A 17,504-nucleotide genomic window follows, 5' to 3' on the forward strand; every position below is an offset into this window, starting at 1 on the left:
CGGTGACACGGATACGGTCGCCTGATCCCGCACGAGCAGAGCAACGCGCCAAAGCAGCTCGAGTGCTTGACAAAACTCTACGCCGAATACGACCCGACCCCACGGCGACGTGAGCCCGTGGCGCGTCGCTCGGGTTCCGCGTGCTTGCCATCTGGAGGAAGCCAGGAAGGTGTCTCGCTGCCACCAACCCATCTCATTCCTGTCATTCGAGTTAACACTCAACAGTGACTTGCTGACGTGTCCGCGGCCGTTCTGCTTACTACTATACTGACCTTGACCTGTGGAGTGTGGACTGTGGTGGTAGGCTGGCTCATTCGTTGTTGCAACTGTGCACGAGAAGGTGAAATAGGAAGAAATTATGGGTAAAGGCCAGTTAGATTTCAGCATCGTAAAAAGCGATAAAGCTCAAGTGAGAAGTGGCCCGGGTGACTGTGCTGAGCGGAGACGGCATATTCCGGGTGCTCCCAAGTCCCAATTCCGGAGGAACGCTTCATCCTACTCATCGCCTTTATGTGTGGATGGGGTCAGCTCCAGGCTCGGATCCACATCCACCTCATAAAATACATGCTTTCATCGTACGATAACCAGCAGGGAAAGAGAGGACGAACTGTACGCAAACGGGAAGCCGTCAATGCAAGGGAGACCATTTCTTCAAAGATCTAAAGAAACCTAAACACGTCATCAGGCCATGTGTACCAGCCCCCTTTGACTCAGCTTCTTCCAAACTCCAAACTTCGGGTCTCTGATCTGATGCCTCGTGATGGAACGACACTACAATACAGTAATTGGCAAACCGGTAGGTCCTGACATATTCTTTGACCTCGTGTAAAAGTAACGAAGGATTCCACGGCAGAATCAACCGGGGCCTGAAGCACATGGTAGATCGTGGGCAGGAGCATAACAATATACTAAGCGAGGAGCCGAGGACATGTGGTACGGTCGAATGTTTCTTCCAGAGAAAAAAAAAGGCTCCGGAGGAATATTCTCTGCGCCAACACTTGGTAATATACTACTAGTTACAGTACAGAAGTAGCAGCTGCTAAGCTGTAGTCAGGTACTCGGCAACTTGAACAGCCCAATTTGACCTGGCACAGATCAAGGCAAACAAGGGGCACCAAATTCCGTTTCATCAATAGAAAAGTACAAGGAGCAACAAATTATTTTCTCCTACAGAAGTAAAGTTTGGCAGAGGTTTGGCCACCACCAGATGAATAGAGCCCATCATGACAGCAAATAAGATTTTTGTGGAACGTCCATATGGACATGGAAACGTCAGTTCTTATTATACTGTCCTAAAAAAAAGACAAGTGTTCTTAGACATTGTCTCATTATTCCACTGACTATTTTAGCAACCTACATGCTACCATGACAAAGATGCTCCAACATGAAAACCTATAAACTTATAAATTGAAGTATTTTCAAGCTCCCGCATAATAAGACATTGAAGAAGATTGCTATTTCAGCTATCCTCGTTGCATCAGAAGTCAAAAGAACCTCACCAGCCAAACAACAAATTCCCTTTCAAGCTCACAACCAATGTAAGCCTCACATCCACCCTTCTATACTGCTCTAATATAGATCCTTTTGCTCTGTAAATGTTAGCATCAGCTTCATAGAGGTCCTCACTTGTCAACCTGCTCAGAGAACCAACTCAAACCATTTCGTCCATTCCTGCTAATCCTAGATCAAAAGACATTTGAGGATCAATTAGATCCTTGAGAAATAAATAGAAGTATTTGTTTAAAAGAAAATTTAGTAGCATGTCATACACCTTTCCATATCTATAATTTTCTAGAACTATCTATTAGGCCCTGTTCGGTTGGGTCGGATTGTGGCTAGGAACTATTCCAACTAATCAATACTAGTACAAATAAACATATCATTCCAACCGGAACGGTTGCAATGGAACCGTTCCGGAGTAAACGAACAGGCCCTTAGGCCCTGTTCGGTTCTCACGGATTGAAGCTCTGGAATAGTTCCTAGCCGGATTACTTCTCTAATTTATATAAATTTTGATGAGCTGGAACGAATCCTGGTTCATTCCGGGAGAAGCGAACAGGCCCTTAGGTTGATCTCATCCGGTTTGGTCAAGAGATCGATCTGGACTCCAACTTTCACACCTGCGTATATTAACAGATAGGTTCACCATAGCCTCCTCTCTCGTACACCTCTAGCAAGTCTCGATCTATCTCCTACGCGGTTAGTGAAGAAAAAGACCACCACCCTACCTCGACGCCTCAGAGAGAAGCTACATCACCCTAATGGTGTCAGCATCCAACCCCGAATGTATACCTATGAGTTCTTAGGTATCTAGTAGCTAGATTTTATGTACAAGATCTTATAATGATCCAACAATGGTACCAAAGCGAGGTTGGTGCCCGAACCTTAACCCTTGATGTGTCTAAACCATCGTTTTAGGGGTGAACCCGAACAAATCCTCCAAAAGCCTCACATTCATCCATTAGAAAACGAGAGGAAGACAGTGAAGAGAGAACCATCACTGTTTTTTCCCAGAACCCCAACCGTAACCCTATACCACGAGCACACAAACAGGAAAAAGGGGAAAGGGTAAGAGCTTACTTGTTTGCAGACGACTGGGTAGAAACAACGCAGCCACCGGTACATAACGCCACGCACAGGACACTAGGGCACCGCCAAGAGGTCGCTCGACGGTGACATGCTCACCCCGAAGGGGAGCTCGCGCACCGACGATTGGCCCCACGGGCAGCGCCATGATTGTGTCGTGACCACACTCTCGCTCACCGGAGTTGGGGAGAAAGTGGAGGAAGGAGAGGTGCTCGGGAGAGGGAGAGGAGAGTGGAGAACGCCACGCAGGGCAAAAAGAAAATGTTTTAGGGTTTCCCTCGACCAAAAATAACATGTTTTATACCTAGCCAGGACGAATACCAGTGAGGGATGACCGTCCGATTCCGATCCGAGAGCGTAGGGAGATTGGAGCCATTTCAGCCCAGGCAAAGGAGGCTTTCATGGCCCAGCCCAGCCCAAGTTTCGGCCTAATGCGCTTGCGGGGGAGAGAAAAGAATTGGCAGGCCAGCCAAAGTAGTCTAGACCGAATCTCGATTAAAAACAGTGCCACACAGTTATTCTGTTTATTTTTCCATTTGTGTTGTATATTCTCCACATCTTGATCACAAAGGAGGCAAAGACGGTGGTGCAGCAGCCCATGTTTTGACAGGTTATCTTCTGTCCAACACCTGTTCTTGATTGCTAACCAAATGAAGAACTTGCATCAAAGAGAGACCCAAGTTTTCCAAATCCTTTTCCAAGGTGCAAACTTAACTGAACCCACAAAGAAGGCGTTGTAAGCAGATTTAAAAGTGTACAGCCCTGGATTTGTTAGCTTCCATATGTGCTGATCTGAAACAGCCGGCTGCAAGGTAAAATCATCAACTACTTCCCAGAGCTTCAAGTATTCGACAAGCACCTGTACAGTGAGGCACAGTGAGGGCACCCTGGATATCAGCAGTCCAAGACCTGCAGCCCAACGCTTGAGAAACAGTGCGTTGTCTCCTTGCTCGTTTAGGAATTACCTGAAAGAGATTAGGGGCCAGCTCACCTACAGGGCAACCGTGCAGGCAACAATCTGTCCAGAATTTAGTGGCCTCACCATCCCCAACCTTGGTCTCCAGGGCAACATCAAAGAGAGCATGGGCATTACGGGGTACCTGAAAAGGCAGCCCTTCCCAAGGTCGAGAAGAATCCGTTTTTTGTAGCCACAACCAATGGATGCGCAAGGCCCATCCCATTGATTCAAGGTTGAGTATCCCAAGACCACCATACTGTAACGGCGTCTGAACCTTTTCCCAAGAGACAAGGCAATTACCTCCATTAGCATTTTGGCGGCCTGCCCCTAAGAATCCCCATCGAAGTTTAACAATTGCTCTAATGACTCACTTAGGGAGATCCATAGCCATCATATGGTGGATAGGAATGGCAGTGAAGACAGCACGGACCACAACCAGACACCCAGCTCGGCTCAACACAGAAACCTTCCAAATTGGGAGGCTAGCTGCTATTTTATCTATCAATGGCAGCAGATCAGCCTTTGTCGATTTCTGAATTGTGAGAGGTACTCCAAGGTATTTGCAAGGAAAGCCCTTGATCTCGCAATCGATGAGCCCAGAAAGGAGAAGCGAATCAGCATCAGTACAATTAAGGGGAGTCATCGAGCTTTTACTGAAAATAGTCCGTAGTCCAGAGGCATGACCAAAAAGCATCTAGCAGCTGAGATATGAGAGATAAATCATTTAGCCGGGGGTATTATCGTACTTAGGTCCACTGACCCAGGCTACCCATATAAATACCCCCGTCCACCGACCCCGGCACAGGACACACTTGACAAGACATTACACGCTCCCAGCTCACTGTTTTGTCGTGCCACCTGTCTCACCGCGTTCAAGTGTTTGGGCCCGCAGTTTCCTGTCCCAACAGTTTTCGAGAAAAAAGATGTGATCCCTAAGGTGGACAAAAAGGCTCTTCTAAAACAGTGGCCCAAGCTATTGAAACAAAGTGTGGGTTAGAGAGATTAAGGACCTGTTTGGGATAGCTTTCTCTGAAGAGCTTTTCTGAGAATCTGGATTCCTGGATAATCCAACTACCACAATAATTTGGCTATCGCGGAGCTTGCGTGCGAATGAAGATAAAGTAGTATGCATGGTTTAGGCTTTAGGCTTTCTCCAGCAGCTTACATATTCAACCTCCACTATGCGAACAGTGCAGTTTATAATGCGAAACGGTGTTTTGAGCGACCATATGGGTGAACTGCTGGACACGGTCTTAGGAAGCGGCGGGTTCCTCCCGTCGTGACGACACGGCAGATTCTGCATTCACATTGATTTGAGCGATTTACACAGAAGCGATTCTCATATAAACGGAGTGAGTAGCGAAGCGTTTTGTTGCTAGAAGCTGATTCTGACGACCAAAAGCCGAAACAAACAGGGCCTAAGTCACCCCTCTCCCAGACAGGAATCCAGCAGTACCTTCTCCTATGAGATACTTTAGGAGAGGTGGTACTGACTCAAGAGGATGATCAACATGTGCGGAGCCCTGAGGCATTTGGTCGCTTTTCTTCTAGGTCCTGCTACAAGGCCTTATTCACAGGTTCCATTACTTTTGAGTCGTGGAAAAGATTGTAGAAAACTTGCCCCCCCCCCCCCAATGCAAGACTTTCTTATGGCTGGCCATGAGAGATAAGTGTTGGACAGGTAGTAGGTTAGAGAAGAGAGGCATGTCTTATCTAGAAGTTTGCCCCCTTTGTGATTAAAAAAACACAGTCCATGACCTCTTGACTACTTGTGTTCTTGCCCTGACAGTTCTGGCACGACATCTTGTCTCCCTTTGGTTTAGGTCACCTAACTCCTGGCACTGATGAAACCTCATTTGCAGAGTAGTGGAGAGGTGTGTGCAATAGGGTTCACAAAGATAGGAAGGGCCTTAACAGTGCTATCATTCTAGGAGCATGGTGTTTATGGCTGCAAAGGAACCGGGTAGTTTTTTATGGAGATTCCTTTCATCAGTATGGTGCAGAGAAGCTTCCTGGACAAGTTAGCATGTCCGTGTGTGGATGTTGGGATCCTGCCTAGCAGATTCCATCTCTTGTAAGACTCTTCTCTCTCTAATATATAAAGATGTGCAGCTCCCCTGCGCATTCGGGAAAAAATATTCATTACTCACCATCATGTAATCTGCAGTGTTTTCTAAGGTTCATTCACATTTGTAGGATAGCTTCCGAGGACTCTTAAAAAGGTTGCAAACTCCTGAAATAAAAGCAACATTAGCACAGTTTACATTCACCAGATTATACTAATAAAGAAAAAGCACCTTCAGATTTCCAAGAGCATTCTGAATCTTTGGATCAGCCATTGATGCTTCAAGGTCAACGTAAAAGAGGTAATCAAAATTCCTGGTGCAAGACAGAATTGAATGGGTTGGGAAGATATAAACACTTGAACAGCATAGTAATGCTCATATTAATTTAAAACTGCGGGAAGGGAAATTGAATAACTTAGAAGGCCACAGGTTTAGCATCTGACTTTAAGAGTGAGGAACAGTCATCAGATACTCGAAGAGGCCTCTCCTTGTGTGGACGACTTTCGATCTGCGCATCCATTCAAAAAACAAAGCACAGATAACGGATCATTTCTACAGAATGCACGGAACTGACAAGACAAAGTTGTTCGGTAGACCTTTGTGAGGTTGATTTTCCTCTGTGCGAATACACCAAGCGCCCTAAAGAGTTGTCCATGTCCTTCTTCTAGTGAAAAGACTATGCTTGTCTGACAAATTGACCATACAACTGATCAGTTGTGGTAACGATGAGGACAAGGTGTGACAATGGAAGAAAGTTGCACAATGAGGACAAGGTGTGACAATGGAAAATAATTTGCACAAAGATGGGTACCTTAAATGGTCTATCATTGCGAAGAATGTTGGGTTTTCGAGCTAGCATCATAAAACGGGTGACATTATTTTTGCCATCCTAAAGAAATTTGACAGACTAATGTTCAGAACAAATAACAGAACATTTTATCTTATTTTACTATTTTAGCATTAACTCACTGTACCTGAATATTCTCAGCAAGAACATCCAATCCATAGAGTTTAGCAGCCAATGAACTAGCAATAGCACCAGTATCCTGGACCATATGTTCTGCAACAATCTAGGGAACAGAAGTCATGCTATTGCTATGATTAAAAACAGAGAGTTAACATAATGGGTAACTGAAATCACAACCTATCCAAAAATAACAAAAAAAAGAGTTGCTAACAGAGCGAAGAAAAAGAGCTAAATTAGAAGGTGAATGCTCTAATTGAACAAAAAAACCTCATCCTACCTTTGCTGCACCAGCAGTGTCGTCAACAGCCTCTCTATGTTCAATTCCTAGTCCTGTTAATGTGTGTTCACATTGCGCAAGAGCCTATCAATTAAAAAAATGATATAGTTGCAAGATTACCTTAGACGAAAACTAACAGTAATGAGAGTACTAAAGACAGATCAACCGAGCAGTTCACCTGGGGATGGCTCATAACACTTTTCAGATTTTCAATCTTCACACCAGGATTGGCTAACAAGCAATGGTGAACCTCAAGGCGAACTTCTCCGACAATGTGCAAACTATGCTGAACCAATAGATCATAGTTCCGATGTATGCTACCTCCCAATGAATTCTCAAGTGGCAGCACTGCCCTATCAACTACCCAGTTTTGAACAGCCTGTCAAAGGTGAACATGAGATAAAATAATGCCACATCGATTATGTTTTAGAAGAAAAAAGGATTATGTTACATATTATTATCAACCTACTGTTCTTTTCTACTGATGCAATTGTACCAAACACACCTTTGTTTTCAAGGAAAAATATTACCCTACTACTACCCGATAGTAAAAAAGAGGTGCTTCACTTATAGTCAAAAAAATATTTCAGAAAACTGACATGGCAAGTAAATTAGCCTAATCTATCTCAATTCTCAAAGAGCACAACTACACAAGAGCAGATATCTGATATTTTGACATTTCTGCAAGTACAGTTAATTCCGAATGAACAATCACCCCCACCCACCCAAAAATGCTATGAACATTTGCTGGATAGAACTTGTTTTTCCTAACACAGCACGGTTTTAACAAAGAAATATTTTGTCCATATTATGTGCTAGTGTTTTATTATTTCTACAGATTAGTGTGTTAAACAAAAGCAATATGGACCCAGGACAGTTCAGTGTTGGTACTTCTCAACAGATTTCATAAAACAAAACATTTAACCATTTACAATTTGATATCCTTCCAAAATCACAACATGAGTCTAGTAAAGTAACTAGGGTGTGCTGAACAGGCAATACCCTTAGCTACCTGAAATGCAGTGTCAAAGTGCTCACAGGGCACAGCCTCACAATTTGGGTATGCCTTCTTTGCTGCCGCTTCGCTGTACGCCCCAGCGCAACCCTGAATAAACACCATAACCAAACTGTCATAAAATTGTCCCAAACACACAACACAAGCACAGCCGCAAGGAAACTGAGACCAATGGCGTAGACAAGGGGGGCTGGCAGGGGCCCTGGCCCCCCTAAGGTTTGTACAAACATATAGATACATACTAATTACCACTAATTTTTAAGTAGTTAAGTATATAAAAAACAATGATTCAGTAAATATTAGTTATTTCTTTGTTTGTGCGCTTGATAAAAACATGTAGTCTATTAAGTTAAATTTAAACAGAAATCAGACACTCGTGTGTACTACATATAATCTATTAAATATTGTTTATGAACTCCTCTATATAAAAAAATCCGGCTACGCCCCATGACAACACCCGTGAGACGCGTTTCGTCGAGCATCTACCTGGTAAGCAACCTTGAGCCCCTTCCAATCCGCCCCCATGACGTCCGCGCTAGTGAACGGCCCTGAACATAGCAAACACACACACGAGCACGGAGCACAGTTAGCACCAGGTGAATAATCAAACCCGAAATTAGATAACGCAAGGGTCGCCGCCCCTGCGCGACTTACGAGGCAGCCACCGGGGACCGCGGTCGCCGGGGATGGTAGGGGCGGAAACAGGCGCGGGCGGGCGACGCAACCCGTTAACGTCCACCACCGTTAACCAAGGCGGCGAGGTGGGAGAGGTGGAGATGGGATTGGGGAGGGAATTGTCACCGTTGGTCGCGCTGGATTTGAGAGAAAGGCGGCGGGGGAGCCAGGACGGAGGGGCGTTGACGTTAGCGGAGCGGCCTCGGGCGGGGAGGAAGGGGATCCGGAGGCAAGTCGTGGGCGCCATTGCCACCGGCCACCGCCCACCGCTGCGCAGCGCGCAAGGGTCTTATGGCCCCCGACTGATCCGCAGCAGTTCACACGAGACGAGATCCATGTATATGTAAGATGGGAGTGAAGCTCTAACCGTTATGTGTCATGTATATCTAAGTTGGGAGTAAAGCCCTAACTGAATAATCCTCGTTAGAGCATCTCGCTCTTCATTTTTTACTAGTCAATTATATGTGCGCTGCAACGGCATATAAAATATTTGATAATAATGTTAGTGTTTTTATATTTATTTGTTTTATGTTCATTGGTATATCTGAAAAAGCATGAATAGAAGCGCGAGAGGTAGTGAAATAGAGATGAATGCAAGTATATCGTACAAACAATATATAGTGCGTACATCCAATATACTTCTTATATACTCCCTCCGTTTCTTTTTATTTGTCGCTGGATAGTGTAAAATTGCACTATCCAGCGACAAATAAAAAGAAACGGAGGGAGTACAATAGTAGCTGGCAAGTTTACATAAGTAGAATACAACAGAACTGAACATATTAGCATGCACTTGCTGACTGCGGATATAAATACAGTCTTTCCGGTGGATATAAATACAGTTTTTCCAGTTTCCAATCCCCTGCTACCATGGAGTCGGAGAATGCATAGTTGTCCGCAGGCAGTGCTACCGCTGCACCTAGGCGTGCTCGCGCCGCCGCTAGCAAAGCGGTCGAGTTACAATACCCAATCGACCAAGAGTTACTTGTATCGTGTCTAACAGATCATATTATATGATCACCCAAAACACTGATTTACACTATAGACTGCACTATTTACAAAATAAAGTTTAAATATGAGTACGAGAATAGATTCAGAAAGTGGAATTTAAATATGAGCATGAGAATAAGTAAGCTGCTAGAGATAGCCTTATGTGTTGTTTTCATGGTTATAATACCTAGTCGTGCAAGAGTGGACAACATCCACAAACATTTTTGCATTTAACAAAAAAACAGATTTTGAGTTCATTCGACACGGTTGTCAACCGAACTGATTCAGCAGTTCAGTTTTCGAACAAAAACAAAAATAATTGCAAGGGAGACCAAAATTCCAATTCCAAAGGTCTGATTACCTTCTTTCTAGGTTCCTTCCAACTAATCGTTGTGCAAGCTCCCTAAATAACACAATCTAGTTTGATAAGAAAGACTAAAGGTTTTGCAACAAACATGAGAAATTTACTAAAATAGCTCTGTGAGAAGCAAATTCAGCATGGGGCATGGAGGTTCAATCAATTTATTTGGCAAAAACATAGCATGCCACAACAGAACTGTTCAAACATAGGCGGATGCCCTCGCTCCTTGGGTAGTCTAATTTGGGTCTGTATTCTACAACTATCCCCGGATTAATATAGTCGCCGATGGCCAATGTCATGTGTGAGATTTTCAGCTGAAATGTACTGATCATCGGCAATCAAACCAGTGAACTCGTAGATGTTATTGAATATTGCACCCACATTTCTCGAGTCTCTAGCATAGTATACATAATTCTTTCTACTTAAGACACATGTCTTTGCATGCTCAACAAGTTGTCCCACATTTTTTTTTATATTCCACTGCCTAGAATCTAGAGAAGGAACAAGGGATGCCAAATTATATAGGGAATACCATAAATCACAATATAGTAAGTGTTGGTGCCCTTTTGGTCACCAAACACAATAATGAACCGCTTGGCGGTACTTGGCACCTTGGGTTCAGCTCCGCAAGATGAACAGTAGTGGCGGCCTGCGATAGGTCGCCTGATCGCCTGGTAGTGCCCTCTGCGACGGCGCGGACGGTCCGCGACCTTGGGCCGGACGGTCCGCGACCTGGGCGCAGGAGCAGTGTCTTCCCTGCATCACACCGGACGGTCCGCAGCTCTGGGCCGGACGGTCCGCGACCTGGCGACAGGGTCGTCTTCCTCCTCCTTGCTGGAATCTAGATCTCGTCCCCTGGGGGAAAAAGATCTTAAGGTGCTCCGGGTCGACAGGTCACCCGGGGCGTCCCCAGACGACGTGGAGTCGCCTAGGAATTAAGAGATCAAATCGAGGAAGAGGTCTTGGATGAACAACTAGATCTTGCCCCCCGGGAGTGGTGAGATCCTAGGGTCGTCTTGGGTTCGGCAGGCCACCCAAGACGGATCTAGACGACGTAGAGTCGACTAGGGGTGGAGGTGGATATGCGGAAGGCTACAACTAGAACTATGCTACATCTACTCCTAGGGCAGGAAAAGTAAGTAAGGTAATTGGTTCGATTGGAATGTGTTCGGGGGTTCTCAATCGGTCGTACCCCTTTATATTTATAGGGGAGGAGGTCTGGACCTTTTCCTAAGAGATAGCCAACAAACTCCCACGTGATTAGATAGATAACCACACACGAGATAAGGATAAACATCCGAGTTAATCTAATCTCGGGACACACGGACCGTCCGGGCCCATGGGTCGGACCGTCCGCTCATTTTGGTGTCCAACATATGCCCCCCTGCCTTTTGGTGGAGCTTGGCGAACCAAAAGCATCAGCGAAAACTTCGGAAACAATTGACCTCATGAGGTTTTGTTCCCGAAGTAAGGACTCAGCTCGATGCAAGTCATCGGCTCTTGCGATCAGATAATATAAATACTTGATGGGACTTTAATGCACAGAGGTCGTTTCGGATCGCATCCTCTTCGGCCATGTCTACCTGATCAACCTGTTAATAGGCAAAAACTTGTGGTGCCCCCCAGCCCAAATAAGCAAACGGATTGGGCCAGTGATACGAATTCATCGTCGTACCACCCCACACATGAGCAGGACAACACATCGGCGATGGATAGAACGGGACGCACCATGCTATCCCTGGAGGAGGATGACAAGGCGATCTTGGTTGTGCTACCCTTTGGGTCCGTTTAGTCGGCTTTTGCTTTCGCACAGGTCGCCCTTTTGACTTCGTTTGTTTTATTGGCCGGTTGTGTGGAACGGCCTTCTTCATATATTTGGCAAGCAACTGACCAAAAGTAGGGCCGACTCTACTGAGTCGTCCAGACGTCTTAGTAGTGTTTTGTTTGCTAACACTTGTGTTGGAACGTTGTGGTCCAATGGTCTCAGGTTGCTGCTTCTGACCATCTGCGGACCGTCCGACCATCATAGCCGGACTGTCCGCGCCTGTCTCGGACTGTTCGGCCTTAGTACCCGGATCGTCCGGCGTACGCAGGACAGGTGACCGTGATCGGGTGTCCGATCGTGCTTGCCCCCCAGTGCCTCCGGTCTTTCTTTTGTCCGGAGTCTTCAGAGTAACCATTCTGCGTGACATATTTGGTGTGCGAGGATCACCAATGACGATATTTTTATTTTTACTTTTATCGGCCTCACAAGGCCGAATTATGGCCTTTTTGCTCGTTGGCTCTAATGTGGTGACAAGAACAGGTGGCCTGTCAATTTTCACCTCTTTTTGAAACCTCAACCGGCCTTCTTTTATAGCCGATTGTATTTGCCGACGGAAGACAACACAATCATTGGTGTTATGGAGAAAGGAGCCATTCCATTTGCAATAAACACGCCCTTTTAATTGTTCAACCGGAGGAATTATATGTGACAATTTAATATTACCATGTTTAAGCAACTCATCAAATATTTTATCGCATTTAGTAATATTAAATGTGAACTTAACCTTTTCCTTTTGTGTCGAGTGCGGGTGAGAGCGAACAGAAGGTTTGGCCTTAGTGGGCCAAACAAGCTCAGGGACGTGTGACTTTTTTGGTTCTTGGGGCTTGGGTGGCCGACTATCTTTATACTGGCCTTCCGCAATAGGGGGATCACGGGTGATTTCAAGTGCTCCGGATGGTACGACCTGTGCAGTCGGACGGTCTGTGAGTGGACCGGACGGTCCGGTACTATTTCCGGACTCTCCGGCCGCGTTGGGCAACGCCTGCGACCCTTGCGGTGGGCTCTGTGTGATTCCGGACTGTCCGGCGTAGGGTGTCGTATGGTCTGACGGAGGGCCGGACGGTCCGCGATTGTGTGCGGACGGTCCGGCCGTGCTCAGAGTTGACTCACCATTTAGCGAAGATGGTGGTGATGGTCGTCCTGGATATGAGTCCATCGGCATACCAGAATATGGCTGGGTAAACCCATTTGTTGCCGATGTGTTTGGCGCAATTGTTTTGGCGCCTAATTTATGTGATAAAAAACTAGGCATGTGAGTTTTTCCTAATGCATGTGCCATCCTTTCTATATCCTCTGTGATACTTTTAATCCGATTATCAAAACAAATTTTAATAGATGGAATATCATCGACTGACCTGGCATCACCTATCGTGGGGAGCTGTTGCAGCACGGATGACATGTAATCGGCGTCTATTTCCCTCTCCTTTACGACCTTCTGGTGGTGATCTACCTTGAAGTGCGAGAGGTACCACTTTTTTGCCACCTTGAGCATCTGATCTTGTTGTCGTTGGATCTCCTCATCCATCTTCTTCATGTCATCTTCTAAGTTTTCATGCTCTGCGGCCGATAAATTAGTCAGCCTTGTGTCGCTGTTTGGAGAAGCACTGTTGAGATCTTTAGAATTGGCCATGTAAGCCCGATTTTGTAGATCTGCAACCTCGTCCCCAGCGGAGTCGCCAAAAGTATGTTGGTGCCCTTTTGGTCACCAAACACAATAATGAACCGCTTGGCGGTACTTGGCACCTTGGGTTCGGCTCCGCAAGATGAACAGTAGTGGCGGCCTGCGATAGGTCGCCTGATCGCCTGGTAGTGCCCTCTGCGACGGCGCGGACGGTCCGCGACCTTGGGCCGGACGGTCCGCGACCTGGGCGCAGGAGCAGTGTCTTCCCTGCGTCACACCGGACGGTCCGCAGCTCTGGGCCGGACGGTCTGCGACCTGGCGACAGGGTCGTCTTCCTCCTCCTTGCTGGAATCTAGATCTTGTCCCCTGGGGGGGAAATATCTTAAGGTGCTCCGGGTCGACAGGTCACCCGGGGCATCCCCAGACGACGTGGAGTCGCCTAGGAATTAAGAGATCAAATCGAGGAAGAGGTCTTGGATGAACAACTAGATCTTGCCCCCCGGGAGGGGTGAGATCCTAGGGTCGTCTTGGGTTCGGCAGGCCACCCAAGACGGATCTAGACGACGTAGAGTCGACTAGGGGTGGAGGTGGATATGCGGAAGGCTACAACTAGAACTATGCTACATCTACTCCTAGGGCAGGAAAAGTAAGTAAGGTAATTGGTTCGATTGGAATGTGTTCGGGAGTTCTCAATCGGCCGTACCCCTTTATATTTATAGGGGAGGAGGTCTGGACCTTTTCCTAAGAGATAGCCAACAAACTCCCACGTGATTAGATAGATAACCACGCACGAGATAAGGATAAACATCCGAGTTAATCTAATCTCGGGACACACGGACCGTCCGGGCCCATAGGTCGGACCGTCCGCTCATTTTGGTGTCCAACAGTAAGTAAAAAAACAGGTATCATAGAACTAACGCTACGTAATATTTCACCACAGTCATACCTGTTAGCATCACAACAAAATCAGTCAGGATTAACATATAGACATAGTATTACCATAACCATGTATCAGATATTCAGATTCTTCTAAAAATAGAAAAACAAACTTCAGATATGCTACTCCTATTACTAATTTAAATCAGAACCTCTTACCTGATTCTTCTGAGAAAATAAAACACCGAGCTAAACTTCTAGATGTCCATCACAATTGCAACAAATAGTATTGAAATTTCTCCAAAGTTGTGTACATAGTAGAGTTACAAAGTGGGACTTGCAACCCTCATCTCTATGAATATTGAACATAAAAGGTACTAACCCGAAAGAAGTCCAAAAAGAAATATTAGACTCAGATTCCCCATAAAACAAAATTGGGCAAAGAACAACAAGGCCTCATGTGCAATTTTTGTGTGAATCATTTTAATTGTTTTACAATGATGCTGCAATGCATTACCTATTTGCCCCCTTCAGAGTTTCAAGGTCTTCTATAAACCGAGCAGTGCAACGGACTCCATTACCACACATCTGATGAAAAAGGAGAAATGATTTAACAAAATTTAGTGTATGAGAACAATTCATATTAACAAGTTGTATTAAACATTTTGTGGTTGCCCATATCTTGGAGATAAAGAAGCTACGGAAAAAACATAGGAGACAATTATATTTAGTTTCCTTCACTCTACTTGATAGTTAGCGGTGCAAAAAAGGGAACATATATATATATATATGATCATAATAAAATAAACAATATTGGCGTACGATGCAACTTGAATGACCAATCAAAAATAGAAGATCCGAATTAGAAAAGAGAGCGACGAGAGTACGTATACCTAGAGGAACAACTGCGGAGGATACATATGGAGAAAAACACTTTTTTATCATATATAATCATACTTACAATTGTATCAGAATACTGCAAGAGGTTGAATAGTGCAGGCACAGACTACATAACCTTAGGCGCATTCAGGTCATCATAATCACTAAATATGTTCTAGATGATCTGGAACGCCACTTCCTGTTGGCATTTCCACAAGCAGTTGGTGAGCACAGGACATATGAAGCAAGTGGAAGAACTGTGTAGAAGCAGATGAAGCCATAGAACACTCGATGTGTGGAGCCCATTGGGGCGTGGTGTCGCAGGTCTCAGCGATGGCAGGCGCGGCAAGAAGCAGGATGTCGCCGCCGTGGGAGCAGGAGCCACCAGCGAGGGAAGACAGGAGGCACGTGGCTTGGCCCACGTGAGGGGTGGTGAGGATGGAGCCCGTGTCGGATAAGGCCAACACGTCGAAGAGCGAGCGGCCTTGCATTTGCACAAATTAAACCGAAGATATGATTTGACACCCCACTAACACATAAGCATGGGCATCCCCACTGCGCAAAGCACCAAGCACAAGGCACATGATCATCACAAGCAATTAATCAGTAGGTCGAGAAATTCCATAACAAAAGAAACCAGAGTTGCACACGTACTACCGCATCTTGGGCTTCCCTTCGCGGATCTGTAGGTCGTTGTAGAAGGCCTTGTCCTAGTACAGCGGGTGGGCGGAGACCGGCGGTCAGCGAACCCAGAAGTTCACGAACGCGTCATTGTAGGCCTGGCGGTGGAGGTGCTCTGGCTCCAGTATGACATCGTCGCAATCAAAGATGAGGGCCTCGAGGGACGCTGGTGAAGAGACCATGGTGAGTCGGGGCGCGCGACGGAGGTGCGCGATGGGGACGATTGAGGGTGATTGGTTACGCGTGGGAGTTGGCAGAGGGATAGAGCGGTAGCCGACAGAGCCGCGCTGAGGCCGATGGAGCTCTGCACTGTGACGGCTGGAGGAGGGAGGGAGAGATGGAGGAAAACGCCAGAATTATATGGGCTGGGGATGGGAGGTTGCGAGCGAGGCGAGCGTTGAGAGCAAGACGGGTGGGCCTACACGAAGCGCGGGAGTCGGCGGTAGTTGCGGGCTATGCGACGACTGCGGGATGGCGACGGCGGTTGCAGGCGATGCGCAGGATGGCAGCGGTTGTTGGAGGAGGTAGAGAGCTCGTAGCGTGTTGGAGGCGGTGGGTCGCGAAGAGGTGACTGCGGGTTAAGACAGAAAATTTATAAGGGTCTTTATGTAAAAGTATGACGCACGACGACCGTTGAAACTGGTGCTTTATATATATATATATATATATATATGATCATAATAAAATAAACAATATTGGCGTACGATGCAACTTGAATGACCAATCAAAAATAGAAGATCCGAGTTAGAAAAGAGAGCGACGAGAGTACGTATACCTAGAGGAACAACTGCGGAGGATATATATGGAGAAAAACACTTTTTTATCATATATAATCATACTTACAATTGTATCAGAATACTACAAGAGGTTGAATAGTGCAGGCACAGACTACATGACCTTAGGCGCATTCAGGTCATCATAATCACTAAATATGTTCTAGATGATCTAGAACGCCACTTCGTGTTGGCATTTCCACAAGCAGTTGGTGAGCACAGGACATATGAAGCAAGTGGAAGAACTGTGTAGAAGCAGATGAAGCCATAGAACACTCGATGTGTGGAGCCCATTAGGGCGTGGTGTCGCAGGTCTCAACGATGGCAGGCGCGGCAAGAAGCAGGATGTCGCCGCCGTGGGAGCAGGAGCCACCAGCGAGGGAAGACAGGAGGCACGTGGCTTGGCCCACGTGAGGGGCGGTGAGGATGGAGCCCGTGCCGGACAAGGCCAGCACGTCGAAGAGCGAGCGGCCTTGCATTTGCACAAATTAAACCGAAGATATGATTTGACACCCCACTAACACATAAGCATGGGCATCCCCACTGCGCAAAGCACCAAGCACAAGGCACATGATCATCACAAGCAATTAATCAGTAGGTCGAGAAATTCCATAACAAAAGAAACCAGAGTTGCACACGTACTACCGCATCTTGGGCTTCCCTTTGCGGATCTGTAGGTCGTTGTAGAAGGCCTTGTCCTAGTACAACGGGTGGGCGGAGACCGGCGGTCAGCGAACCCAGAAGTTCACGAACGCGTCGTTGTAGGCCTGGCGGTGGAGGTGCTCTGGCTCCAGTATGACATCGTCGCAATCAAAGATGAGGGCCTCGAGGGACGCTGGTGAAGAGACCATGGTGAGTCGGGGCACGCGACGGAGGTGCGCGATGGGGACGATTGAGGGTGATTAGTTGCGCGTGGGAGTTGGCAGAGGGATAGAGCGGTAGCCGATAGAGCCG

General features: G+C 46.4%; 1 protein-coding gene across 4 annotated transcripts; it reads right to left on the reverse strand.

Moving 5' to 3' along the window:
• Positions 1–1,066: 1,066 nt before the first annotated feature.
• LOC100273905 (uncharacterized) lies at positions 1,067–8,987 on the reverse strand. Of its 4 annotated transcripts, none has more exons than XR_004852431.1 (13): positions 8,671–8,950; positions 8,356–8,417; positions 7,867–7,959; positions 7,033–7,233; positions 6,855–6,938; positions 6,585–6,680; positions 6,422–6,499; positions 6,207–6,296; positions 6,054–6,118; positions 5,842–5,923; positions 5,695–5,777; positions 2,581–4,841; positions 1,067–1,680 (listed from the first exon to the last, which is right to left on the reverse strand). XR_004852431.1 is itself a non-coding variant. In XM_008660069.4 (12 exons), exons 1-11 carry the CDS (start codon positions 8,789–8,791, stop codon positions 5,718–5,720), a joined length of 1,032 nt encoding a protein of 343 aa, XP_008658291.1. In that variant the 5' UTR covers positions 8,792–8,987; the 3' UTR covers positions 1,067–1,680; positions 5,695–5,717. The 4 variants fall into 4 exon arrangements, 2 of the variants coding, with proteins under 2 accessions (XP_008658291.1, NP_001141769.1); XR_002264745.2 differs by having other exon boundaries at positions 8,524–8,910; XM_008660069.4 differs by lacking the exon at positions 2,581–4,841 and having other exon boundaries at positions 8,671–8,987.
• Positions 8,988–17,504: the final 8,517 nt, after the last annotated feature.

Source organism: Zea mays, chromosome 9, assembly GCF_902167145.1.
Source record: "Zea mays cultivar B73 chromosome 9, Zm-B73-REFERENCE-NAM-5.0, whole genome shotgun sequence".
Classification (NCBI taxonomy): domain Eukaryota; kingdom Viridiplantae; phylum Streptophyta; class Magnoliopsida; order Poales; family Poaceae; genus Zea; species Zea mays.

Excerpts from the sequence above, each read along its gene's own strand:
- LOC100273905 (NM_001148297.1), bottom strand. The coding sequence starts at position 8,791 with ATGGCGCCCACGACTTGCCTCCGGATCCCCTTCCTCCCCGCCCGAGGC. Across the intron at positions 5,924-6,053 it reads GACTGTTCCTCACTCTTAAA|GAATTTTGATTACCTCTTTT; the intron begins GTCAGATGCTAA and ends GTCTTGCACCAG. Across the intron at positions 5,778-5,841 it reads ATGCTCTTGGAAATCTGAAG|GAGTTTGCAACCTTTTTAAG; the intron begins GTGCTTTTTCTT and ends CTTTTATTTCAG.